Consider the following 25,887-nt stretch of genomic DNA (forward strand, 5'->3'; position numbering starts at 1 on the left):
TTAGTTGTGCAGAAGAAATAACAAGTTGAGTTTATAATTTTTCTTTAACCTTGTAATATTCAAAGTCGACATTATAACGATGCAGTGAACAAAATTACTATTAGTGGTTTAATTAATATCCACAACTTGTGAAAGTTATATCAAAGAAAATTGAGGTAACCACTCCAAAAGTAATTGCAATATTCTCACCAAAACATGTTGAAGTTATTCACATGAAAGCACTGCATATATAATGACAGTGAAATGTAATATTATCACTTTGAACTTCCACTGCAATAAGTTAGTGAGCATTGATTTATCCCGTTTGCGTTCAACACGATGGTAAACTTGGTGGATTTACAGTGGTTTCCCCACTGAGTTCTGCTCCTGATTATTTGATGTTCATTTAATTCCGATTCATTTCCCCGACGGACGTTGTATTCAGGTGAATCCGGAGTCAGTGGGCGCGCCACCCTCGGATTCAAAAGTTCATCAAACAGTTTGCGTGGGATAATTGAACGCGAGGCTCGTCATTTTAATGAATTTTGTCGTTATTAATAGAATTTCGGGATTTTTGTGTGTCTTCAGCAATTTCACCCCCAAAAACGTGTGGGTGGAGTTCAGCAAAGAGAATTCACTTCAATTTATTTCCAACGTCAATTCTGTAGAAATGGAAGTGTTCCAGAGGTTTCTGGTCAGCCATCGTAAATTTCACCATATTTCAAGTGCAATTTTCCGTTAGCCACATTGAGCCAATAATTGGGCGGAGAATTGAAAATATACGTCGTATAGTTTGCAAGTTCAGAAACACCAAACCTTGAATTGTTTTCTCACTTTAGCCAACAAAACTCAGGCGGTATATTTTATATTGAGGTGAAACTTTCGCAAGTGACTTTCCCAGAGGTGAGAGCTATTTTCCTATAGAGAAACTTTATTGTTTTCATTGATTTTTCCGCAGGACTTCTTTCATACATCCATCTTACTTGGTCAAGCAATAAGAAAAATCATAAAGTCAAGTAAAGTTCTCTCTTCTCACCAACTAAGGTGAATTTTTCCATTTAAACTTCTGTACGTTTTTCAAAAAGTTTTTGCTCTTTTCTACTTACTAATAAAAAAAACCATGAGAATTAAAATGCAGGTAAGTAAAATCAAATTAAAATATGAATGCAAATATCGTATAAATAGTTATAGTATGAGTTTAACAAATATTGCGAGCTTTACCGGGCCGTGTTTTAAGCGGTTTTACTTCCACTCACATTTTCCTCCCTTTCATATTTCACATTTTCCCTGGAAACTCATTGAAAATCATCACCTGGAAATTAACCGGAGCGAAAAATATGTTTTGCAACACCGGAAATTCACTTCAACTATTTAATTAACTTGTAGCTGACATCAAAATGTTCATGTAAACGCATAAAGTCAGAATTGGTGAAAGCAAATTCAAATAATTTCCTTCTTTCTGACAACAATTGGCCATAATTTTTTTTTAAACGTATGCCAATTTGGAGATTCTTATAAAGTATTATATTTTGATAAATACATTTCAGTTAAAATTAATTAGACCATACAATAAATTCCCTGTGAATGGAGAAATTGATAATTAAAATTGTATTCCTGGAAATCCTCAAATGATTTCATGAGTTTCACAGACATATCCAAGGGAATATATCTGTCACATTCCTGAGGCCAGAGCTCACGTTGATGGAAGAAATATTGGCCGGGAGTGAGAAATTCTCATGTCCAATTAATGGGGAATCGAAATGGAGTGGAAATGGCCAGCGGAAGCTCTCGCATGTGTCGATCCCATCATCATTGCGTCATGTACACGAGGGTTAAGCGCCCATGAGGAAGGCTATCACGAATAATACCGCATCACAGTAGACACAAGAATTCGGCAGAGACACCCAGGGAAGATCAGGCTGAGCAAGCGTGGGTGTGACAAGATTAATCCCTTCCGCGCTCCATGAAAACCATCCATTGTGGCGCCCGAAACGAGGCGGATGATGGCCAGTCCGCCCCGCAAATTGGCCACGGAGACGCCACAGAAATCTGGACACTGCGGATAAATTTGTCATGCAATCAAGACGAGGCTGGGCCCATCCTGCATGACCACTTTGCACCACATTGCCCGCACCCTCAAATGCTAACTGAAAGAGAGAGAGAGAGATTAGATTTTTGATGCCAATTTCCGTCTTTCACCGCCTTCACTGTTGTTTGTCGTCGGAAATTGTTTTCTTGTGCCTTTTGCTAAATTTCCTGCTCTAAATTTAATAAATATCTCACCCAGCCCACTTTGCTGCAAAAATTATACTAGCCCAAACAGCACGTAGACAACTTGTGTTGGAAAGCCACAAGACAAATCGATAGAATGTGGAGTGGTATGCGGCAAAAAGGCGAGATGTGGAGCATTGTCGTGTTATCTAGCGCTTTCGATGTTCATTCAATAATGCTCAGGGCGCCTCCCGCTCTCGAGCATCTTTCGTTATGCCCAAATTCTCAAAATTCCTCACCACCATCGATTTTTCACACCCACCCTTTTGCTCACAGGCGATTAGAGGGCAGGAAAACCGAGAAGGAAGCAGGGAAAAAGATGCTCAAATTGAATTACTTCTAAGAATTTCACCCATTTGTAATAATTAATGCACCAATATCCCATTGTGATTCAATTTCTTTAATGTCTTCACAGGCACTTGCATACATAAATAAAATTACATCCAATATATTTTATAATGTTTCATATACCCATTTTATCCCTATTTCCCGTGCACCTACCGAGGAAGTCATATATAATAATTTATTATGAAAATTGGTATGTCATATGGCACATTGCATACTTAAAACATAATCTTCTCTTGCCGTTTCCATGCAAATGATAATAGCATATTTCGAGCTCCTCGCACGTTCCAGGCTATGAAAGTCATATTTATTACAAAGTGAGGTGCACAATGATCTTAGGCAAGGTTACATGCTACTTCTGTGGACAATATGCAATGCACCCTCTTGGCTGACTCTCAAACAAATAACTCTTCACGGTTGCTGGGAAATTCTTGCAACTATACATATAAATTTCACGTGAATTAATTTTGTGTGAATTTATGCAAAAAAATGTTGTGGTTGACTCACCATCAAAAAGTTTGAATGTAGAGTGACAAATGAGAACCCCACGAGGTATGTAATACCTTTTGTATAATTCTCTAATTAAAAGGGACTGCTGAAGAAGGAAATGTCGTAAGTATTTCAGAGATTTCGCACGAGAAATTGGCAGCACGAACTGTTGCCAATGTCAAAAAATGAAATGAAAGTCAGAATCATGAAGGAAGGTCGAAAATTAGCAAAGTGCCAATTCCGTATATAGCTAAAGTCAGAAAAATAATTTGGGAGGAATTAATTTCCAACGCCCGCAAGTCAACAGATCGTGGAAAATGTTGAGAAGGAAATACCTCTCATTCTCATTGCCATTAGCATTTTGCCACCTTGGCCTTTTCAACCTTGGCAGGCATCTCATGACACAAATTTAATCTCATTTGCGGAGCACTGGAAGCCCACAATGGGTGGTTATCTTCCCTTGTCACTTCACAAATGGACATTTCTGATCAGCAGGGTAGAAATTTAATCATCAAACAATGAGGAGACACCGAATTCCTCCGCACCTTTTGCATTTCTCTCATTCTCAATTTATTAATAATATCAAGGGGCAAAACTTCCATTAATGATGAGCTCGAGGTTCTCAGTGTTGTTTCAGGAATTTCATAAGACTCATTGTATAAAGTTCTTAATTAATACTGACAAGTGAAAAACCAAGCATAATTACATTTTTTTACCAAGATTTGACAAAGGAAAAAGACTTTTCAGCGAAAAATAATACAGAAATTCATGGAAATAATTAAAAACTTTTCATTCAAATAACATTTCACATTAATAACTATAGATAAAACATTATATTCTTGCTAATTGATCATTAAATACCGTGTAATTAATCAAAATACATTTCATTTGTAAATGATAATTGATTTTTCTCAAAAAATACACCCCTCGATTACTGGGAATGTGAGTGAATAAATATTTTGGCAAGTGGCATTCTCATTTTCCTCTAATTTCCATCATTTTTCGCCCATTGGCGGAAAATTGGTGGCCAGCTGAGCGCGAGAAATATATCAAATAACTGAAATAGAGTCTCTCGCAATGAAAATATTTATATTCCAACTCGAAAATTGTGCTGAAACAACAAAAGAGATGGAAAAGCGAATTGCCAGTGTCACAACCAGGCGCCTCCACTTGCGATGGAGACGCCTGGTTGTACTCTTGTCGACCTATAAATTCATTCTCCGCACTCTTTCCATCGTCATTCTACGGTGTCGCATGTTTTTTTACCGTGAAATTGCTAGTGAATAGCTTGACTTCTGAACATGTGTCAGCTGAGGGAACACCCTTAAATTATTTCGTCTTTTTTTCTATTCTCCATCGATATATTGACTTCTATTCATAGATTCGCAAAAGTAAAGTTTAGCAGAACACATTTGGAACACGTAAATCCATTAAATTGCTGTAACTGAAGAAAAAAATGTCAAATAAACTTTGAAGTCAAGTAAATATTTGCAATCAGATCTTTGCTTAAGAGTTAATATAACACTCTAGCGTCTGGAATAGTGAGAAAGGTATGTAAAATGGCTCTTAATCTTCATGTATGAACATGAAAATGTGGAGATAATTTGAGCCCATTGTGGGATTAACAGCAAACAATTTACCACACTAAATCCCTGGTCTAGTGAACCAGCATTTGCATAAATATTTACATACTCTCGTGACTTGGGAAACCCACCCTTTTGCCATATCCGAATCTCATGTGGATCACAACAACTTTCGCCCAAGAGTGTATCTCGAAAGTTATAGTTATTTGATAAACATTACAAGCTTGCAACTAAAACCTTTTAAGAGTTTCAACTGAGTTTCACGTTGATAGGAAAGTTCTTAGGGGAAGAATTAGTGCATATTTCGTTATCAAATTCCGCACTTTATTCAAAAACTTTCACCATTCTTTATTCACTTAAGAGATACATGAATCTGAGGAGAGTTTGAAGCCTTTAACGCAAAAATTGAAGGATAATAGCGATTGTCAAATGGTTTCTAATCAATTTTTGCTATGCGCATTTAATTTTTCCGAATGAATTCTAATGGAAATTCTGTGTGAAAAATCTGAAATAATGCTTATAGTGATCCTTTTATGGCACTTTCCTCCCGTGACTCGTCTTTCGAGGTCAAAGTACAGGACGAGCAAAAAGAAAACTGTGACAGAAGCACGTCGTTCACGTAAAAAGAAATGTTCTGAAAACACCATCATAGAACTAGCAATAACACTAATATCATCCCCCATTTTTACCCTCTTTCGCCGAAGCACTCTTCTCTCGTGTCAAACCATCGCTGCGGATGGGCGGTGGGTGGAGAGAGGGAGAGGGAGAGAGCATATTTGAGCATTGAGATTTTCACTCTATAATCAACTTTATATATTGAATTGCACAATGGGAATATCTACTTGGGGAGCAGCAGAGAAAGCTTTCAGATGATGCCAAAGGAGCTCCGTTATCATCGCAAGTTCACACACTTTCGCCACATAAACATGGATAACTCACATACGTTCGCGACATAAAGTGCTTATTCACTTTTCCACCCAAACTCCCGCGATAATTGATAAGGAACTGTGATATCTTCATATATTGCTTCTTCACTCGGCATTAAAATAAATTCATTGAAACTTCAGCTGAATCCATCTTCCACCTTCAGCTTTTGCGATACGTAATACACCAGAAGGAGCACAATTGATATACGATAAGACTTGACTTGAAGTGTTGTAAATAAAAAGTTAAACACTGTTGGAAATCATTACGTATTTCCAATGGGAATGAAGGAATTTTCATTTAGAAGTAGTCGCGAATACAATTCATAAATAATTGGCACAAAGACTCAACTATTGCAGGTGTCAAATAAACTATATTCCACAGAATTGCACGTCAAATGAATGAAATAATGCATTGGTTATTAACATTGAAACCGCACTGGTGGACTTGGTTCTTTGATTTTCGTATATTTGTATCATTTTAGTAAGAGAACAGAGGTAAAATACACAGTAGAAAATTATAACAGACAATGGCAATGAGGCTACACAATGTGATGGTGGTTTTCATCCGTGATCCAACTGTGTTAATTATGTTTTTGGGAGAATGTTTGCGCACCACCTGGCGATATTACGGACAAAAGTGCAGAAGTGAGGAGACAATGTGCAAGGATTGAAAGTATTTAAATGCCGAGCACGTGCGGGGAGAGCTCGTCGTTGGGATGTGATGGGTAATGTTCTGGCTAAATCACATCTCTGCCGAGAGAGAGAGAAAGAGAGAGAAATGAGGAAGGACTCTTGTGTATACATTTCCGGGAAATTGCACAAAGCACGGGTAATTTTAAGGACTTTGCCGCAGAGTCTGCAGAAGAGAAGCAGTGATGGGCACGTGGAGTGACTATGTGGGAATGTGTGTTGTGAGTGTGTTTTGCGGTTTGCCATTTCCGCATTCGCCAAAGAGTTGTATAATTATGCTTTTGATAGATGATCTCCTTACACATGAAGAGGTTTCTTGGAATCCTTCAGAACATCGTGTTTGGAATTGCAGTGAAATTCTTACTAAATTAAATAGTTTTTTTTTTGAGTAATATTTTAAAATTCTGCTTTGTAAATTGAGAAAGTCCAACAAAATCATATCCAAAGTGATACTAACTTGTTGCTGTGGGAAATTCTCTCGGCAGCAGTCATTTGGAATTCTTCTTGTATGTCGTCTTAGCGAGACATTTGCCAATTAACAACTTCCCCTCACTTCTAATTAGTGAGAGGAAATAGGAGATTTCCCCTTGGAAAGCCTTGTAATCCAACAACAGAAATACTCACTCACAAAATGTGAAAACTTTCTCGGCTTTTGGGCGCAATTTTCGGGAAACCAGCTAGAAGCATAAATTACTGACTTTTCTCTCCTTTTCCCGCCACTAATTTCTGCAATTCTCAGCATTTGGCTTCTTCGGCGACAAGGAAGGGCTTCGGCGTCAAGACAGTGGATGGAAAAATCCACAATCTTCGTTAGACATGGAAGAGGGAATTTATCATTAGTGGAGATTACTTGCCATGGTCGTAATGAGGCTGGAAAAAGGAAGGGAAAAAAGCAGTGAAAAATTAATTATCTCATTGTAATTTGAGGCCAACTTAAGCACAATTTGCTGTCTAAGGCAAAGCGTTCGGGGGATTTTATTGCATTAAGTGGATATCATAGAACAAATACCCTTCATTTCAAACTCCCTTCGATATTGATGCTTATCCGTTCGAAAAACTCCTCACTTCTGCGGTGCACGTGATGGAAGGAGTATAAATTGCAACAAATTATACGCCATTAGGATGGATTGCTTATTCTCATGGAAGACTATTATGATTTTAATTGGCAATGAGCCAGAGTTATTGAGAAAAGAGGTCAGAAGATTCCTTTCTCTCTAAATAAACAATTTATATAGACAGAGAAAATAAACAACTTCTCTGTCAGGATCTTAATCCGGATATAGCATAAGTTATTGCTGATTGTTGTGTCAAGTAGACTTAAATATCAATTCAAGAATTGCTCCTTGAATGGAAATTTGGCGACACGCTCCACAGAAAGAAAAGTGGCACTGTGGAATTGTTTTAATTTCTTTAATTGAAGGTATAAATACTAATGACAATTCTCAAGGAGGCGAAACATGAAAGAATAATTTCCACCTCATTTCACACGTCAGCGCCTGGACGGTGATGAAATGGTGTGAAAGCGTCATAAAATAATCGTCACAATTTTGCAAGATTTACCCACCCATTGTAATTCACATTTTCCAACTGTCGCATTTAATATGCGCGCAAAGAGTGAAGAAATGGGATTGGAGACACGAGATGAAAAATGTGTGAGCTTGAGGAGGAAGAGCTACGAATGAAGCCGTATAATTTGTTTAAGAGGGATTTCTGTTTGTAAAAATCGTGACACGAATCAACAAATCAACCATACAAAGAAAACTCCTCGTGATGTAACTTTAAAGTGGAAAGCTTGTTTGACTTGCAAGAGTGAGGCAGGGAAATAAATTTTAAAAATGTGAAAGAGGAGGAGTTAAAAGAAGCCAATATTGAATTATTGGTCGGAAAGATGAAAGTGAAAATTGCGAGGCTGAAAGGAGCAGAGAGAAAAAATTCAATTCAGCTTAGTAGATAAATTTGTGGCATCAATTTAGTATGTCTTTTCAGCTCTTTCTCCCTTTTATCACCCACTGGCTGATTGTGTAGGCGTTAAGGCAAGGTGAAGACTGAAGAAAGTGATCAAGGAGAATGCCGAGTCCATGAGAATTTGCATAATCGACTTATGAGGCTTCTGCGGACGCACAATTTACCATGAGAATGGTTTCTATTGGGGGAAAACATTGCAAAGCAACACATTTTTCATTATTCTGAAAATCACTTTATCTTCATTAACAATAAATAATAAATAATATGCAAGTGCTAAAGTGGATAATTTTGTAAGTGAATCAATAACCGAGCTCATTAAAATCCGAAGGGGCGAAAAGTTTGCAAATTGAATGGGACTTGCTTCCTAATAGATACAGCTTAAGTGCCTGCCAAATTCACTTTTCCGAGAGCTTGGCTCAAGTACTTCACGGGAGCGATGTCGTCAAAGCTCAAAGCTCAAAAGAGCTTACAAGTATTTTGCACTCTCGAGAAAGTTTTTCCTCCTTAGATATTCACTCCAGTGCTCTTCACTATGAGATTACCTTTCCGACAAGCTGAGGAAAACTCTGTGCAGCAGCAAGAAAAGTGGGAAGAAATGAGAGTCCTTCAGTGCATTTCAATAAATTTATTTGGAAATCAAATATTTTTTCATGAAAATGTTTGCTAATTTTCACAGAATTTTATCAATGATTTTTCTTCTTTCTAAATCATCGCATAAATTCACAAAAAATATATATATAAAAAAAAGACATAATCTTTCTCAATCATCATCATCATCACTACCTCATCCAATTAAAGATGCGCTCTATTTGTCTCTCACAATATCTACAGGAAGAAAAAAACAACTGCTCAGGGATAAATTAATTATTTCTTGTCGAGTGGAAAGTGTTAAATTTTTCACAAAAATATCTTCATTTCTCCTCCCTCGCATAATTTCTCCTTAATAATGTAATTTAAACCTTTTTTTCTGGAAATATTTTCACACTTTCTTACTAAATTCATAGACCTTCATTTTTCTTGATTTTGTATAGTAATATTTTGTATTCAATAAAAATCCTAACTAAGATAAAAGGCGTTAGAAATAAAGGAGTCCACATCTACATATATATTCCCTCTCTTTCTATATATATGTCAAATCAAATTGGCAATTGACTCTCTTGTTTTTTTTTTGATTCTCTTATCGTCATATTCACTCATCAAAAGGAAAGAAGAATAGGCAAAATATGAAAAATGGTAAGATATAAGTTTAGAAAGTGACCCAGAAGATCGCCAAGAGCGGTGAGTGGAGAGGAATATTGGCCAATGTTAGTCTTCGTCCTCCTTCCACTTCTCCCGCGCCTCGATGCGAGCATCCGGAACAAGCTGATTCCGCACACCGCCCAACACGTTGGTCGTGGCCTGAGTGGCCAACACGATGGGCTTCACCATTGTCGAGGGAATCTCACGCACCACCGCGCCCACGGCGCCCGTGTAGCCCTTCTGGTCGTGCTCGAGCGCCGCCACCTCCATGATCGTGTGCACCGTCTCGCCAATGCCATCGCGCACAATCTGGTATGCATTCGCCACACCCTCGCGTATGTCCTGCGGTGGCTGCACGCGCTTCCTCTTGCTCTTCTTGTAGCCACGCACACGGCGCACGGTTGGACCCGGCGACACCATATCGTAAGCCGTCTCTGCCGTGATCTGCAAACAAAGTGAAACATTTTACAACACTCTTCATCATAAGATGTTAAGTAAAATTGTACTACATAAATTCTTGCACATTTGTAAATTGCAAATGTTCAGTGTTAAAACAACAAACCACATTGATCCAATTTTACGCTATGCATGCACAAATCCTGAGATAAATTCATCTTTGCTCACCAAATATGCTCTCAACTGAATAAATTTCCTAGAGTAATGGATAGAAAACAGCACTTCCTTTCATACTCCAAAGTGCTTCCTTAAACATAAATATTGAATATGTTGTCACGTACATATTCTACCTATTTACATTACATTGTAAGGAGTCCTCCAAAAAGGGGACAAAGTAATTACTTTTGCAAAATGTATTTAAAGTTTACCGAAGCGGTAAGAATTCAATCAAAAATCAGAATAATTCCAGGAAAATTAATAGATAGTCCAACTTTTCTATCAAACAACCCAAAAGGATCAAAATTCAACCTTTCTGCACAGATAACCCTTGTAATTTGGCCTTCCAACTAAAATTCCCAAGGAGAATTGGAAAATATGTATATGTGAATCTATTAATAAATTTTCCAGAGCAACTAATGCGTGGAATTCACATGAGATTTTATCCGTCATTCCAAGAAATACCATCAATTTCACATAAAGCTCCACATATTGAAAAAGTTTTCCACTTCATTTCACAAACATGCAAGAAAAGGCATATTTCCACAAGCTATACATATTACGAGAGAACACCCACTTTTCTAAGTCATCTCACAAGAATTGCGAGAATTGCCGTCATTTTGCAGAAATGCCTCAATTAATCTTCCTGCACTATGACGCAATGCTTTGAGTAGTGCACAAGAAAGTGGCAAAATCTCCCTGTTTCTCTCTCTCTCTCACTCACTCACCTGAAGCAAATGTATGAGGCGTGTGGTAATTTCAAGAGCAGCCAATGCTGTTCGTGCCGTGAAACTCTGTGCACCACGTTGCAAACCACGCACAATTTGTCCATCCTTCTGATATTGCTCAATTGGCAGCCAAAACAAGTCACGAATTCCTTGAACTGAATAAACAAGCAAACAATCAATTTAGATTAATCTCACCAATAGGGAAGAAATATTCTCTTGTTTACTTACACAGTTGTATGAATGAATGCATTGGTCCCACACCGCCCAGGAGCGATGGCAACTGATTCCTCTTGATGTCCTGCAGCCACTCTTGAAGGAGGAAATTAAGTAGCTTGTCTACGCCGAGAATTCCATTTCTGCAATGCGAAATAACGCAAAACAACGAGGTGATTATTATTGGTGAAGGGATTGTGTAACAATGTAAATTTCAAAATCATTCTCAATTCAATGGCAAATTCCCATAATATGTATATGTATATATATATGCCTTATCCCTTCCATTGTGCCCTGTTGGTTCATTAAAACCAGCCCTGTTTTGATGCCAATTGACCCCAATTGCAACTTATACTGAATAGGATTTTGGAACAAAACATTATGTGCGCATAGTGCTTTTAGATAGAAAATACAATAGCATCAATAGTTATTCATAACTCACTTGTGGCAAATGCGCTTTAATCGGATCTCTGAGCAGTGCAGCTGCCCAAGTCCCATCAGAAGTCCCGCCAGTGGTCCTCTAGACAACTCCACACGCTTCCCCTGGTAGTCAATGCGGATCTTCACTTCAGGACTGAAGGAGACACTCCTGAAGTAGATGGGCGAATTGTCCTCCGTATCCGCTGTCGTTGGTGTGGTAGACTTCTCTCCCTCATCCTCCATCAGGAGCATCAGATTCTCCGAAACCATCTTGCGCGCCTGCAATTCCTGTGCCGCCTCCGGCAGATCCACCATCATGATGGGCGGTGGTGACATGGATGGTGGCGCTTGACGCTGACCTTCCTGCACAGGAGGAGCACTGTCCACCCCACTGAACTCCTGGAAGAAGTCCACGAGGAAGAGAAGTGAATCCTGATCAATATTGAGCCGCAGCGGCAACATGGAGACACGCAGACAACACTCCTGTGCTGGCAGAGAGAGATCTGAGCGCAGATGCAGAGCCTTAATCACCAGCAAATTGGCACGTGACTGGTGAGGCTTTATCAGGCCACTCGAGGGATGGTAGAGGAATTTGTTGATGTTCGACACAGCGAGTTTATCCTTGATCTCCAGATCTGACACAAGGAGAACCTGTCTCGACGCTTGCTCCCGATCACTCGGATACACCTCATGGGAGAAGCGAACTTTGTGCAACTGAAACTCCATCAGAATATCGTGTCTTCTGTGAGGACCTCCACGAGTCTTCCAGGTTAACTTCCCCGTCGGTTGATGGTGTCGTCGAAAACTCCCTTCAGTCATAGTCTTGCCCTCAGCAGCATACGACACTCCGAATTTGTACACATCCGACATGGGCAGATAAGACAGTCTGTAGTTGTCATAGCTTCCCTCCTCACCAAGCGTTTCGTCCCTCTTTGGCGCCACAGGAGCATTCACGGCAAAGTCCGATCCACCAAAAATGTGCCATGTGACAGACATTTCGCACAATGTGTACCGAATGACAGCCATGGGGAAGCCATGAGGCGCCTGCAGAAGATCTGGCTTCCTATTTGGCACACTAAAGTGATTGTCAACAATCCTAATAGGATCCTCCGTCACTGCCACCTCATTCTGTCCACAGAAAATCACACGCTCCTCCTCGGAAATGAAGCAAAAGTCATCATCTGTGCCCGAACTCAAGTTCCTCATGTGACCAATGCCTCTATGCTGATGACTCTTGGACGGAGTTGCTATATCACGACGTCTCACACTGCCCAACTCCTTGGCCACTTGTGGCAGTGCCTCCTCCACCTCAATATCAATCTCCGGATCAATGTTCGACGCACCACCACCCATCACAGACGACTCAAAATCATACAACTCCCGAATCTCTCCACTTGTGATGCTCACACTGTCCGGAGTGGATTCCTTGAGGGACTTCTTGGGACTCACACCCATTTTGGCCGCCTCATCCGGGAAAAAGAAGACATCCACACCCGGACCCAATGCTTCAATCTCCTCATCTGAGTAATCTAATAGGAAAAAAGAAACACTCAGCAAAAGCATACAGAAAAGGATAATTTCACAGACTCACCAGACTCCTCAATTGCGCTCTCTTGCATCGCTTCAGCCATAAGTGTGTTCACGTGTTGCTGCTGCGTTTGGGTAACTTCAGGAATAGATGTCTGACTGGACTTCACTGACAGCAGATCAGCATCCGCCTCACTTAGATTTCCCGTTGAATCACAACTCTCTTCCGGCACCGTGTCGAACTTCTCCAAATCACCTTTGGCTGCGATGTAAGAAATTAGTTGGGCAAGAGCTCGCGCTGAATCTGCACATGTTCGAATGTGAACATCATTGAGAGCGGCTCTCATGTCGAATTTTGGCGCATAGCTTGTGGCTTTCTCATTCAGTCTCAGAGAGATCTCAAAGAGTCCCAATTCCACCACACACACCAAATCTCTGAAGTCACCGTGCAAATTGTCGTGAATTTTCGGATAATCACTCTCCAGCATATCCGGCGGTGGAGCGTCAATTGCCTGTGGTGCCAGACACAGTGTGCAATCCTCAGCCACAAAGCGAAGTGTGCATCCAGAAGCTGTAGTGGTGATGTTGCTGCTGATCATAAAGTTTCCCAGTGTTATCACTGCGCGATAGGGAAAGTAGATAGGCCGGTAATCAATAGCGCAATCCCACAGATGAAGATGCATCTCAGTCACAACGCCAGACACTGTATATCCCAGCACTGGATAATCCACCACATCAAACATATCCAGCAACTCGGTCAGCCATGTGTGTTCCGATTGCGATGGATTGTGCCTCAATGTGGCCAATTCAATGCCAGCCGCCACGCGAATGCGCTTCAATCGTTGCTCCGGACAATGCTTAATCTGAATTGCAAGAGAGATCATTTCACGCTCCTTGTCACGCTTCGCCTTCTGCATCGTGAGATCCTTGGGTGTGCTATAGATGGTTCTGAGCAGATATTCAGGCAAAAGTGAGCCAAACCATCTGAGTGGCGGATCAGAACTTGGCGATGGGATAATGCCACAGTGAAAGAGATCAGCATCAATCACCTCCAGACAGACAAATCCCAAATTCTCATTACCACAATATCCTTTCACTGTGAACAGCGACAATCCATCCACCCTTATCACATACTCGCCAAATTGTTCAGGTATCACGAGGTTCTTCGAATCCCTCACAGGCGCCTGCATCGTGAGTAATCCCTCAGTGATGCACACCTGAATGCACAAGTCACAGCTCTTTGTCCCCTCATTCACTTGTCTCTCCGGCATGCGACTCTTCTTCCGATCATACATTGAATAGAAGACATTGGCGCCCTCATCCTCACCCGATCCCGACGATTCCGAAGTGTTTGTGGCCGAATAGTCAGACGCCATGGCACGAATTGATGTTGCCGGCGCATAGATTGAGTCCATCATGCCGACATTGAGAAAATTGTCAATTGTCTGCTGTGGCACAGTGGCACTTCGAGCTGCTGGCTCCCACAGCAGTAGATCCGAGTTGATTCTATTGTACAGTATCTCATAGAGATGCTTGGAGCGCAGCTGAAGACTCACCAGTGGCAGATTGATTTTTATCCGCAGGCGAGAATTCTTGTACGCAAAGTCACAGAAGTTGGACATTTCCATCGAGTCACCAGGTATAATGAGTGTTTCTGTGTCATCTGTTAAATAAAAAAAAATTTACAAGTAAATATAAATTGTTAGAGTGATGTTAAATGAAAAACTCACCATTGGAACTCTTCTTGTGCGGTGTATCACTCTCGCGACAGACTCTCTTTGAGCTAAACGGTGTGGGATTTGGTTTCTTCTGCACATTTTCCGTCGGTGATTCCCTTTCCAGGCGATCCAGGAGATTCATCGTATCACTCTCCTCGGGAATCACCTCAATTAGCACCGCTGGAATATCAATCAATTGCGTTTCAGCGTCAAGACGCTGCGAGGCCCGCCCAATGGCTATACTAGGCGCCCTGTCGTTCTCACAATAGAACATGTGAATCTCCCGAGCCTCCACCTTATATCCCGATGTTGCCACATTTGTCATCTTCATGCCATGGAGGCGCAGTGTAAGGAAGTCCGGACGCACATTTCGTCGCCACCAGGGAACGCGCTGTGGATCGTGCAGAGGTCGAAGGTCAGGAATGGGGAAGCGCAGCTTCAAATCCACACACTGTGACGCCACCACGATTGTCGTGGTGGTCTGAGTTGGCTCCTTGGCAGATGTCCTATAGTCTACATTGGACGATACACCGTCGAAGGGTGTTTCGTCTAGCACCGCTTTCAGTCGATCATAAATTGAGATGTCGATCTCAGTGTTGCAAGATGCCAGGACACAGTTAATCGTTGTGATTGGCAGTGAGTAGCGCACGGCGCCACCACGATGGCGAATCTTCTCCAATTTGTGCACATTGACAACAATGTCCGGCCGACACGCCAGGCCGCTGGCCGCGGAAGACTCGTCCCGATTGAAATCTAACAAAGGCACAGCCACATCGGTGAGAATCTCCTTCACATGCCCACGCGCCACAGATATCGCCACCTGCATCAGGTTCTCCTTCATATTCCTCTGCTCATCACCCTCAGCAATCACCGGCGCCAGCCACAGACGCAGATGATGATCCGTCAGCGCACCATTGAGACACTCCTCGAAGTTCTCCCCGTCATAGTCCACATCCTGCAGCTTCTGGAACAATCCCTCTGACATCATCTTCATCTTGCTCACACTCTCCGACGTCAGTGGCAAACACTGCTGTGCATCCAGTGAGCTCTCAAACAGAATGTCCTCATGGAGGATAATCACGAGAATAGAGGCAATTCGCATGGCAAAGCGTGATATCATGGAGTTGTCCACATCAAAGCCACTGCCGCCCTTCTTGCCACAATTCGTCGCTGAGCTCATGGAACTCGTCATGGAGCTACTCGAGGACATCACAGAATCAAAGATATTTCCACCCACGGGATTCTGTGGCTCGGCAATAGAATAGAAGATTTGCTGACATGATTTAGCTGAATCATCTGCAAGAAGAAATAAAATCAAATAATGAAAATTCTTGCTTACATAAATGACTAAATAAGGATATAAATGATAAAATGTGTATAGCATTTATATATACATTGACCTAAATAAAGAAACATATTGAAGAACTCTATTTTTACATACATCTGTTCGTAAATCACTGTCGCTTACTGTTAAACTGTCTCCCACACGGACTATTTCCCTCAACCTCGGCCAGGCATTCACTTCAATTAATCTCAGCAGAGTTAATTTGAGTAAATAAGCTAAGATGTCACCAAACACATAGAGATTATATCTCAAATATAATACAATTAACTGTCTTTGTGACTTGTTTAAACATCTTCTTGACCTGCACTAATGCAAATGCCTCACGATATCTCTGTATTGGTTGTGTGAATTGCTTGGAAAAGTACATGTTTTTCACATATATTTGCAACAAGCTTGCCATTATCACTTAATTCAATATGCATTCCAGATAATTGCCAAGATGTGACTCACCATACATATTGCTGGACCATCCGCCAGACATTGGATTGAAGGGCGTTTGCGTGCCCGTCGACAGGGCCACATTGGCCACAGGCACCTGTCTAGGCGTCTGCTTCTCAGCACCTGATGCACACGCATCATCTGTCGCCGCGGCACCACTGGCCGCCGCCTCTCCGGTGAATCTCTCGCTGAGACATAGCAACAGATGCACTTGACGTGGCGACAAAAACACCTCCATGGCGCCGAGACTGAGATCCATCTCAACCTTTGGTCCAGGAACATTCTCAGACTGCTTCATGCGAATCCGCACCTCCTGGCGCGTCCGCAGACGCCCCATCAGGATCTGTCCGCTCGTCACAATCTTCGTCCCAACATCATCCTCGTCATCGCCAGTCGCCTCCTCGCGATCCTCACTCAGGAATGTCTCTCGGCTGTCCTGCATTGTGGACGACATGCTGGAGATTGTGCTATGGAACTGCTCATTGATGTCACTCAGTGGTTCACTCGACGCTCGACTCTGGCCTTTGCGACTGTCATCCACCAAGATGAACTCCTCCGTGTAGAACGAAATGTCCTCGAACACAATGTGATGAATAGCATGTGTGGAGATGAAGTAAGACTTTTTGCGTGACGCCGAGGGTGATCCGTCACTCTCAGGAGCGCCGGCAGAGTTGGCATTGTCTCCACTCTCCTGCGTATCGCCACCCACTTCATTCTGATACTCAATCTTCTTGATCTTCACCACAATTGCAATTCCTCTCTGTTGATTCGGCAACACATACTCCAGTCGAACCACCGTGTCGACAAATTTGGCCTTTATCCTATTGAGAACTGCAAGACAATGAGAGAAAAACAGAGAAAAAATAGCCATTAAAAATCCATATCGAAAAATATATCAACAAACTATTTATCGGGCAGAGGCAAAAAGTCTTCCGTGTTCTTTCTTTTTTTTCCTACACTGAAATCCTCCTGCTCTTTGTTCACCAGACACACAGGCACACACATAAATTCTATTATTAGAAAAATATATTCCAATTTCCCCCATGTTGAATAGTTCAAAATATCGCTAAAATAGCAACAAAGTCCAACATATTTTATCTCTTCTTCCCTATTCAACCCATTTTATTACACAAAAAGTCACACTCTCAATTAAAATAACAAATGACAGTATTCCCTCGATTAATTTATTATTGCGCTGTCTTTCTCTCTCTGTGCATTGTTGTTGGACAAAACATTTATGATTTTACCAGTGATAATCACTTCCCCTCCACTAAACATTCACAAAATCTACTTGAATTTACAAATATTAGCACGCACTTGAGGAGAAAAATGAGCCTCGTGGGCGAGGTTTCACAACACAACACACATCAATATAGTGAAGCTCTTTTTTCATCGCTACTCGCGCAACTCTGAACAGAAAGAATAACTCTCTATTACTGTGCAATGTGAGATAAATATATAGAGCAATAGGGAATCTTTTTGATTAGTTTGCAAAAATAAACAAGAACTTCACATTTATCACAATAAATCTGAAGAGAACGCACTGTGAGATTGGCAAAATGTACAATATATCAACAATGTTGAGAGTAAACACTGAGGAATTTTTCTTTACTGCGATGATCAGATCACTAAAGAGTGCGCGATTGTGCAATGTTGACACGTGTTCGAGACGATCGCGTATAGAGAATTAGACTCGAAAAAGAAAACATCATATCAGATTGCATTAGAAAATTGCGACTTTGAGAAATTCTGTGTTTGTGTGTGTGTGTAAAGTCCACCCTGTGGACTAAACCACAATAATATTAGTCAAAACAGAGAAAGATTGATTGTGCACTCTTCAGTCAATCACCTCACAAATCACTCTCCGAGTCACAATAAAACCAATAGCTTGCGGTGTATTTGTTTGCTATTAAATTTCATTCACCCCAAAACAATGCAAGATTAGTCAATACTTTCGTCATTAAACCCAAGAGACACAAAAGAGCATTTGAGATTGGACTCATCCTTCCCAAACAACAAAAAACGCGACATGCCTTAAATCCCAAAATGTGAGACAACAGAAGGGAAATCAAGTAAGAAAAAAATAAAAATATATTCCACTTGATGATTAATCGGCATTGAAAATAAGGTGGCAAAAGGAATTGTAAATGAGTGTGCAAAATAAAAATAATTTTTCTCTTGGAATTTTTGCATAGGAAAACAGTCTTTGGTCAGAGAAAACCTCGACCTGAAAGAACAATTTGATTTGAATTTACTATGTAAATTAACAGCGAACTAATCAACACACACTCACTTTGTCGATTCAAATTGCGTTGTACGACAACACAATTTTATTATCATTTACAAAATTCAACTCACCATTATCGATGATCTGTGCAAATCTCTCAATGCCCTCCATTGCGCTCATCTGGACATTCTGTGCCAGATTCTCACCCTCGCGATCCATGCAATCCTGCGCCAATTGCATCGAGCTGCTCATGGAGGACCACATGGACTCCAGCACCGATTGGCCTTCCTTGGTCGTTGGCTTTGGCTTCAGCGCCAAATACAGGCCAGACACTTCGATGAAACTGTCCTCCGTCATGAGGGCATTCCACGGTATATTCACCGTGACGGAGCCCAAGTAGCCCTCGATCACTTCCAGGGCCCATCCTTGACTTTGGCACAGCTCATTGAGGGCCTACAAAGGTAAAAAGAGTGGAGAGAATTAACGAGATGGAATTGAATTTCAAGTGTTTTGTCGTTTGAATTTGCTAATCCGCACGTCGCGTCGAAAAGTGTAGCATTTTCTACAGTTTTTATCACTCTCTACACACGGTAAAGTTCATGAATTGTCTGCCTATTAATAGACTTTTACACCGAAGAATCATCATCATTGTATATTTGTGGAGTCGGAAACAAATCTCTCTTTCGTCGTGTTTTCGTCGCTACAAGATATTTTTGTAGTCATCAATGTTCCATTTAAACCCTGACACGACATAAGATGGTAAAGGAAGTAGAATTTTCTTCCACTCTCATTCACTTTTCTCCAAAATAGATCAAACTATCACAACACAGGAAAATCAAAGTAAATCTTCTTCGTCAGAACTAACTAAAGACTACAAGAAGAACTGTTCCAACACACCATGAACTCACTCAAGGTGACTTAAAAGGAATTGAGGGTGTGCATTTCGTAAGTTGACATTCAGTATTTCCCCAATAAACAATCAAAAGAAATTCCTTCAAGCTGTTTTTATTGTGAATTCACCGTGGAGAAACAACGAATATCGGCAGTTGAAAGAATTCCCTTGGAAAGTACATACTTTCAGCCGATAGTGATCGCTTTTAATAGTTTGCAAATGGCATTTTTGCCTGCGCCACATGAGCATTATTTCGGCCCCGCCAAGACACGGCGTCTCGGCAGGTGCTGTGGAAATTATTATTATTATTATTATTCCTGCATATATTCGAGCGTCTCCAAATGTGGACAGAAGAAAAAAAGTCATTAAAATTCTCATGGAGAGCGAGTGTGCGATGATGAAACATTCGCGAATGGACGGTGCGATAATGTTGGTAAATAGAAGTCACAAAGAGGCGAAGAGACGACAAAACAAAAAACATATGATTTTAAATGGTCAGCTGGCCGAGACACACGCGGAGAGTCGGACAAAAAGACGCTGGAGGAAGACTTGAGAGACTCTCTTTTGCCTTTCTGCTACCTTTTTTGCACACACCATACGAAAACAGCACAAGACTTTTGCTCATTTTCAGACAAAGAAGCATCCAATTCTGATGGCTTTTCTGGCCTTATCTTTTTCGCTTCCAAACGCGCGCGCTCTTCAAATGTTTCGCCACATGTTTTTCTTCTTTTTTCTTTTCACCTCTTTGATGGAAAAATAGTTATTGAAAAATTATCTATTTCACAATATATTTACAAGTCTTTTGAATATAAAATTTGACAAGAGAGATGAGAGAATCGCGTTCAAACACAAACCATGTGAAGCTTTGTATTTGTGCGCATTCGTGTGTTTTTAGCACTTTCGCGAAGACGCAAAAGCTAAAGTGTGATTCAGTGACAAAATCCCAAAACAATCTCGCTCTTTTTCTACTTCGACACTTTTTTTCACGATCGCCTGATAAGAAAAACATATATTTATGGTTTATCTCTCACTCTGTCTCTCAGTTCTAATGTGACCCACTTTGCCTCCTTCGCACTGAATTTTTCCTCCACAAACACACACACACACACAGAGACAGATAATTTCCTCGCGACTTGAGGACATCCAGAATTACAAAAAAGGAAATTTAACTGAACGTCTGAGACATTGAACTCGCAGCTTTTTTCTGCGTCTCACACTCTAGTCTAGTGTGTGTGTAGAAAAAAGACGAAATGAGGAAAAAAACACTCTCAATCTCGCGATTATTCGCGCGAACGCAAGAAATACGCAAAAGTGTGAGTGAGAGACGAAATATGGATGGGCCTTTTTTTCTCAACTTGCAATCTATCCACATTGAAGCAAACACGTGAAGAATGTGACGCTATTTGTGCGTGATCGAGAGCAATATTTTACGCGTACGCATCTTTACAATATTCTAAAAACTATTCTACATTCCATCGCTGCACTTGACAAGGTTTCCCATTAGAAAAATAAACCACTTTTCAAAGCCATGATAACAGAGATAAAGCGAATTACGCACATATTTTGCAAGCCGTAAAAAATTCACCTCGCGTAATTAATCACCGCAATGCGTGATCTTTTCAACATTCTCGCGCTAGTGTGTGACTTTTTTTCTCAGTGTTTTCCTCTCCGGAAGACTTTTGCGATGTGCGAGAAGTGATTTACATAAGTTCAATGCTGCCGCGTCGCCCCCGAAAAAGGCTCACACGCGCTGTCTCCCCGAGCGCGAAAAGTGTGCACGGGTGCTTTTTTGGGACATTTTCCCACTACGCAATTGAGAGATTTCCGCCCATCCCCTTTCTGTCCTTTTTCCGCGACGGTCGCAGAAGCGCCCCTGGGGCGCCATGCTCACCTCGGAGTAGAGCGCGACGTCGTAGACGGTGCCCTTGCCGTTGTACAGGTCCACATTGAGCTGCTCCAGGGAGAGCTTCTCCTGCAGGAACTGCCCCAGATAGCGCTGCAGCAGATACCTGCACACCTTCTTCTTGATCACGTCCGACCAGAGCGCGTACCAGGGCATCGCGTGTGCTGGTTGCCCCGCTCGTGTCTGTGCTGTGGCCCCCCGATCAGCCTCTGCTGTGCGCCCTCTGTCTTCCGCAGTCTCTCACTCCGTGACACGCCACAGTCAGACGCACTTTTCCCGCATATGCACGCACGGGCCACAAGGTTTCACACCGCCAAATGCTATTGCGTAACTCCCGCGAGCGCCTACACATCAATTTGGGCAGCCAGATGAACTTTTCACGGGTATTTTCCGCCCAACATTTTGCTCTGTCTCAACACACTTTTCTGCACTCTTCCTTTGTTTTGTCAAAAACTACCCGGCTGACCAACGCCTCACTGTTCTGGCCTTCTCTCCTCATGCGTGCTCGCGCCTCAATACAGCAACTCCGCGGCCAAAGTGCGCGAATTACACGATAATCCACCGAAAACACCCCACAAACTCCAAACTATCTAGCACCACATGAATTCACAGACAGTTATGGAAGGCAAAATGGCAATAATTCCCTCTAGGAAGTGCGCACTAAACGACGTGTAGTGACAAAATAGTTGCAGTGTAATTTATGGGCAGTTGGATGGCTGGATGATTTCCCACAACTTGCCGCCGCTCATGCCACCTGGTGGCCAATTTTCAGCCAATCAGCTGTGGAGAGACCAGCTGATCGGAATTTAAAAACAAACAAAGGGGCTTTCATCCATTCTTTCATCCCTCGCGCCTCACACAAATTCACAATAGAGGCAATAAAAGGTCTAAAAATAAATGGAATCTTCTCTTAATGGATTCAATTAAGTTTTTATTGAAAATCAACTGTCCTTGCACTAGAAATGCTCACTGTTCACTAAGTATTCTCTACTCTTCAGCCTGCTTTTTGGCCCTCACGAATGGCCTGCATTCCGGATACTTATCAGTGTAGAAGCTCTTGATCTCCCCGTGATGCACCTTCATGTCGATTATGGTCTCAAAGTGACCTCGCTTGGTCTCCTGCTTCCTGAGGTGCTTGTTGTGTCCATAGGTGCCCAGGTAGAAGGGCTTGTACTTCTTCCTCTTCAGCATAATGTTCCCGTCGAGGCCGTGCTGAGTGAAATCCATGATTTCATTGCTGGGAATCTCATCGTCCGTGCGACACTTAGTTGGTGAGGCCACGACAGTGGGGAAATTACCCTGATCCTTGCGGAACTCCACCACGTGAAGACCCTTCTCCTCGGCGAGTTGCTGGTGAGTCTTCTGCTTCAGCATTCCAATGAAGAATGCCTTCACGATGTGTTGCACGTTCGTGGAGCCCTCAATTTTGGCGTGCAAATCCTTTATGCCAATAACTTGACAAATAGTCTTGATAGCTCTGTGGCAAATCAGCCCGTAACCCTCGGGCTTTCTCTGCATGAAAATCTTCGTGGCTCCGAACTGACAGAAGATGTCATGGTACACCGTGTGTCCATTGCAGAGCTCCACGTGGATCAGCTTCTGGCCAGCGCGGTTCTTCACCTTCCTCAGGACGGTCTTGTTGTCAATCGCCTTAGCCACAGAGAAGCCAGCAATGCCATTCCCATTTCCTGTCACCGCCATCACGGACAGTCGTCTCTTCCTGCCCACATTTCCCTTCATGACGAAGACCTGCTTCAGCTCCAGCACGCGCGTGTCAAAGCCATCGAATGTTTGGTCTCCAATTGGATCCGGCGGCCCAATACTCCTGCCCGGCATCTTGTGTCCTGACCATCCGCGATCGATTGGATTGATCCTTCCCAGCCGCCGGAAGCCCATGGAATCTCTCAGTTTTATCAGCTTCGCCTCACGCTCCTTGTCCTCTGGCAACTCCTCACGCTTCACCATCTCCCGGCCGCGCACGACAGGAGCATTGAGACCTGGCCAGACCATGTTTATCTTGCCCACACCAATTACTTGACCGCGATTCAAGTCTCTGCCTTTCTTCTTAGCTGCTCCACGTCCGCGACCTCTCTTCCTTCCGGCATTGCTCACAGAATACACACCCTTCCATATCTGCTCAGCGGGCACTGGAAGAAATCCCCGAAAACAGAAATCAAGGAAATTTGTCAAAGAAAAACATTGCGCAAGCAATTGAGGTTAAGCACAGTTTTTCTTACATTTCACGAAGAAACTCGTCTTTCTGGCAATTTGCACTTGAGGATTGATTGTCTGCTGAAGGAGAATACTCGAGCAGGTGTTAGTAATTGTGTTTATTCGCAATTTACTAAGATTTCTCACTAAAATATTCATTTTTGCGAACACCTTTTGCACAGCCGGAAACTACTGCCATGCCAGTGTGCCAGCAACATCCTCACTGCGACAATAGCGCCACTCGCGACTAGTACGGAAAAGTACATTTGCGGGAAATTTGTATTTCTGTGATTTAACTTACAACGGTAAAATGCTCTTATATTAAATTTAATGCAATAAAATAAAGAAATACATCTCATTACCATATCAATACTCTATCTAAAAATTACGATGTCAGAAATAGGGGAAAATCCCCTCCCAATTTCACATGAGAGCGAAGAGTGAATAGCTAGACAACAACTATTGAATAGAAATTGTATCAAATTGTGTGGTAAATGGCGTATTTCGACACTCTCTGCACAATAGTGATGTGAAGTTGAGATTAGCGCTCCATGGCATGGTCTGTGAAATGCGATTAAACCCCCCTGAAGCTCGGAGGACGGTCCTTTTGAAAGTGCAGCAATTCATGCGTTATTGCATAAATGTCGGGTTCTATATATAATACAAAATTTTCAAGTGGATCTCACTGGTAACATTCTCCATATATCTCGTGCTCACCCTCCTGCCCAGAGCAGCAGCAGGCACCAATGCTTCTGCAAATACAGCCCTCCCAGACACATCTTTCACCTTTTCTGGTTCCGCAATTTCCAACAGAATTTGTCGCAGCTTTTCCTCTGTTTCAATGGCTTCAATGGACGATTTTTCCATTCTTCCTTTGATTCTCCACTTCTTCTTCCCACGAGTGGACTAACTTTTAATTACAGTGAAGGACAAGCACAAAATGAATGGGAGGAACGAAGGATCTATTCAGGTCCAATGGATAAAAGGGCATCAGTGCGTTTCGCTCTTTGAAGACACAAATAATCCTATTTAGAGAGAATACATTTCCACTTGCATCATTTCATTTCAATATTCTTCATTCACCTTATTATTAAACACACTTGCCGCACTTTACTAAGTGAAAAAAAGTTTACTGAGAGATGAATTTTCTTTTCAAACTCAGAATCAAGGGAGAGATAATTTGTCTGGCAAATTCGCGAAACTTTCAGCACTTTAAATATGTGCAATGATTCTCAACTTATAATGAATCTCTTAAGGTTCTATTTGATACTTCTTTAAGAGTTCACAGAAATACACTTTGAAAATAAGAATAGAAAATTTTAAGATTCAATTTAAGCACTTGTCGAGGATTTTTCTGATCCTAAAGAAAGAATTTACACGCTTTTGATCATTTTACTCTTGATTCGAATTAAAAAGTAATTCAATGTGACTTTCAATTCTCGAAACAATTTCAATAAAACATTGGATATTCGTGAGAATACCAGAAGTCCTCTCGGAAGTGAAGAGCCAATTGTCGTCACTCTGTCTGAGATATAAATCATTGCCATGGCCTAATCCCATTGCAAGTCCTGTAATCATTTGAGAGCCGCCGGCTTCTCCGGTGCGTCGAGCGTGGAAGGAAGTGCCTCGATGATGGCATCAAGTGATGTCATGCATAATATTGCCTCCGGGGCCAATCCATCATTTATCATCCCCTCGTTCACTTGAATGGGTGGGTGAATGCATATAATTGGTGTTTTGTAAACATCAACTATTGCCGTTCAACAATGCCATGACGAGGAATTCCCTTTGTGGCTCTTCCTCGGCAGCACTTTTTCTTTCAAATAATCTCCTCCTCTCCAGCTCTTTTTCTTACCCACGCAAGATACCCTCAATTCATCACTCTTTTCCTCTTTTCGCTCTCTTAATGTGTAATTACAGGGCGACCATTGATAGCTTCATTGAGTCCATTGAGAGATGTGGTATTAAATGATGTTGCCAACAATGAGGCAAATTCACACAGGTAAGCGCGATGTCTCCAGGTTTGGGATCAGGAGCTGAAATTCATGTCACATCAGCTATTATTCATTTTATTTGGACTGTGGACTCATATTTTTGCAAATTTGTCCATTGACATTCAGCGACGTGTGTCGTACTGGAAAGGCCAACAGAGAGAGGATTTTCCCA

At 41.7% G+C, this 25,887-nt stretch overlaps 3 protein-coding genes across 3 annotated transcripts; all 3 read right to left on the minus strand.

The window, feature by feature from the left end:
- Nucleotides 1–8,858: 8,858 nt before the first annotated feature.
- Nucleotides 8,859–16,673, minus strand: LOC132261390 (autophagy-related protein 2 homolog B-like). The gene is made up of 7 exons (XM_059760190.1): nt 16,501–16,673; nt 14,718–16,001; nt 13,052–14,650; nt 11,483–12,989; nt 11,056–11,183; nt 10,828–10,982; nt 8,859–9,931 (listed from the first exon to the last, which is right to left on the minus strand). The coding sequence occupies exons 1-7, from the start codon at nt 16,529–16,531 to the stop codon at nt 9,554–9,556; spliced, it is 5,082 nt and encodes a 1,693-aa protein (XP_059616173.1). The 5' UTR covers nt 16,532–16,673; the 3' UTR covers nt 8,859–9,553.
- On the minus strand, nt 16,590–22,389 carry LOC132261394 (autophagy-related protein 2 homolog B-like). The gene is made up of 4 exons (XM_059760194.1): nt 21,499–22,389; nt 18,847–19,168; nt 16,645–17,319; nt 16,590–16,600 (listed from the first exon to the last, which is right to left on the minus strand). The coding sequence occupies exons 1-4, from the start codon at nt 21,664–21,666 to the stop codon at nt 16,590–16,592; spliced, it is 1,176 nt and encodes a 391-aa protein (XP_059616177.1). The 5' UTR covers nt 21,667–22,389.
- A 26-nt stretch (nt 22,390–22,415) lies between these two features.
- LOC132261391 (small ribosomal subunit protein uS5m) lies at nt 22,416–23,933 on the minus strand. Its single transcript, XM_059760191.1, has 2 exons — nt 23,748–23,933; nt 22,416–23,657 (listed from the first exon to the last, which is right to left on the minus strand). The coding sequence occupies exons 1-2, from the start codon at nt 23,878–23,880 to the stop codon at nt 22,498–22,500; spliced, it is 1,293 nt and encodes a 430-aa protein (XP_059616174.1). The 5' UTR covers nt 23,881–23,933; the 3' UTR covers nt 22,416–22,497.
- Between the last annotated feature and the right edge of the window lie 1,954 nt (nt 23,934–25,887).

The sequence above is a fragment of the Phlebotomus argentipes genome, unplaced genomic scaffold (genome assembly GCF_947086385.1).
Source record: "Phlebotomus argentipes unplaced genomic scaffold, Phlebotomus argentipes genome assembly contig_47, whole genome shotgun sequence".
Classification (NCBI taxonomy): Eukaryota; Metazoa; Arthropoda; class Insecta; order Diptera; family Psychodidae; genus Phlebotomus; species Phlebotomus argentipes.

Bases quoted from the DNA above. Each gene is read 5' to 3' on its own strand.
- LOC132261390 (XM_059760190.1), bottom strand. From the start codon at position 16,531: ATGTCTGGCGGATGGTCCAGCAATATGTATG. The intron at 12,990-13,051 runs GTGAGTCTGTGA...TTTTCCTATTAG, and splicing joins GAGCGCAATTGAGGAGTCTG to ATTACTCAGATGAGGAGATT. The intron at 11,184-11,482 runs GTGAGTTATGAA...TTCGCATTGCAG, and splicing joins TTAAAGCGCATTTGCCACAA to AAATGGAATTCTCGGCGTAG.
- LOC132261394 (XM_059760194.1), bottom strand. From the start codon at position 21,666: ATGCCCTGGTACGCGCTCTGGTCGGACGTGATCAAGAAGAAGGTGTGC. The intron at 19,169-21,498 runs GTGAGCATGGCG...TTACCTTTGTAG, and splicing joins ACGTCGCGCTCTACTCCGAG to GCCCTCAATGAGCTGTGCCA. The intron at 17,320-18,846 runs GTGAGTTGAATT...ATTGTCTTGCAG, and splicing joins TGCACAGATCATCGATAATG to TTCTCAATAGGATAAAGGCC.
- LOC132261391 (XM_059760191.1), bottom strand. From the start codon at position 23,880: ATGAATATTTTAGTGAGAAATCTTAGTAAATTGCGAATAAACACAATT. The intron at 23,658-23,747 runs GTAAGAAAAACT...GATTTCTTCCAG, and splicing joins GACGAGTTTCTTCGTGAAAT to TGCCCGCTGAGCAGATATGG.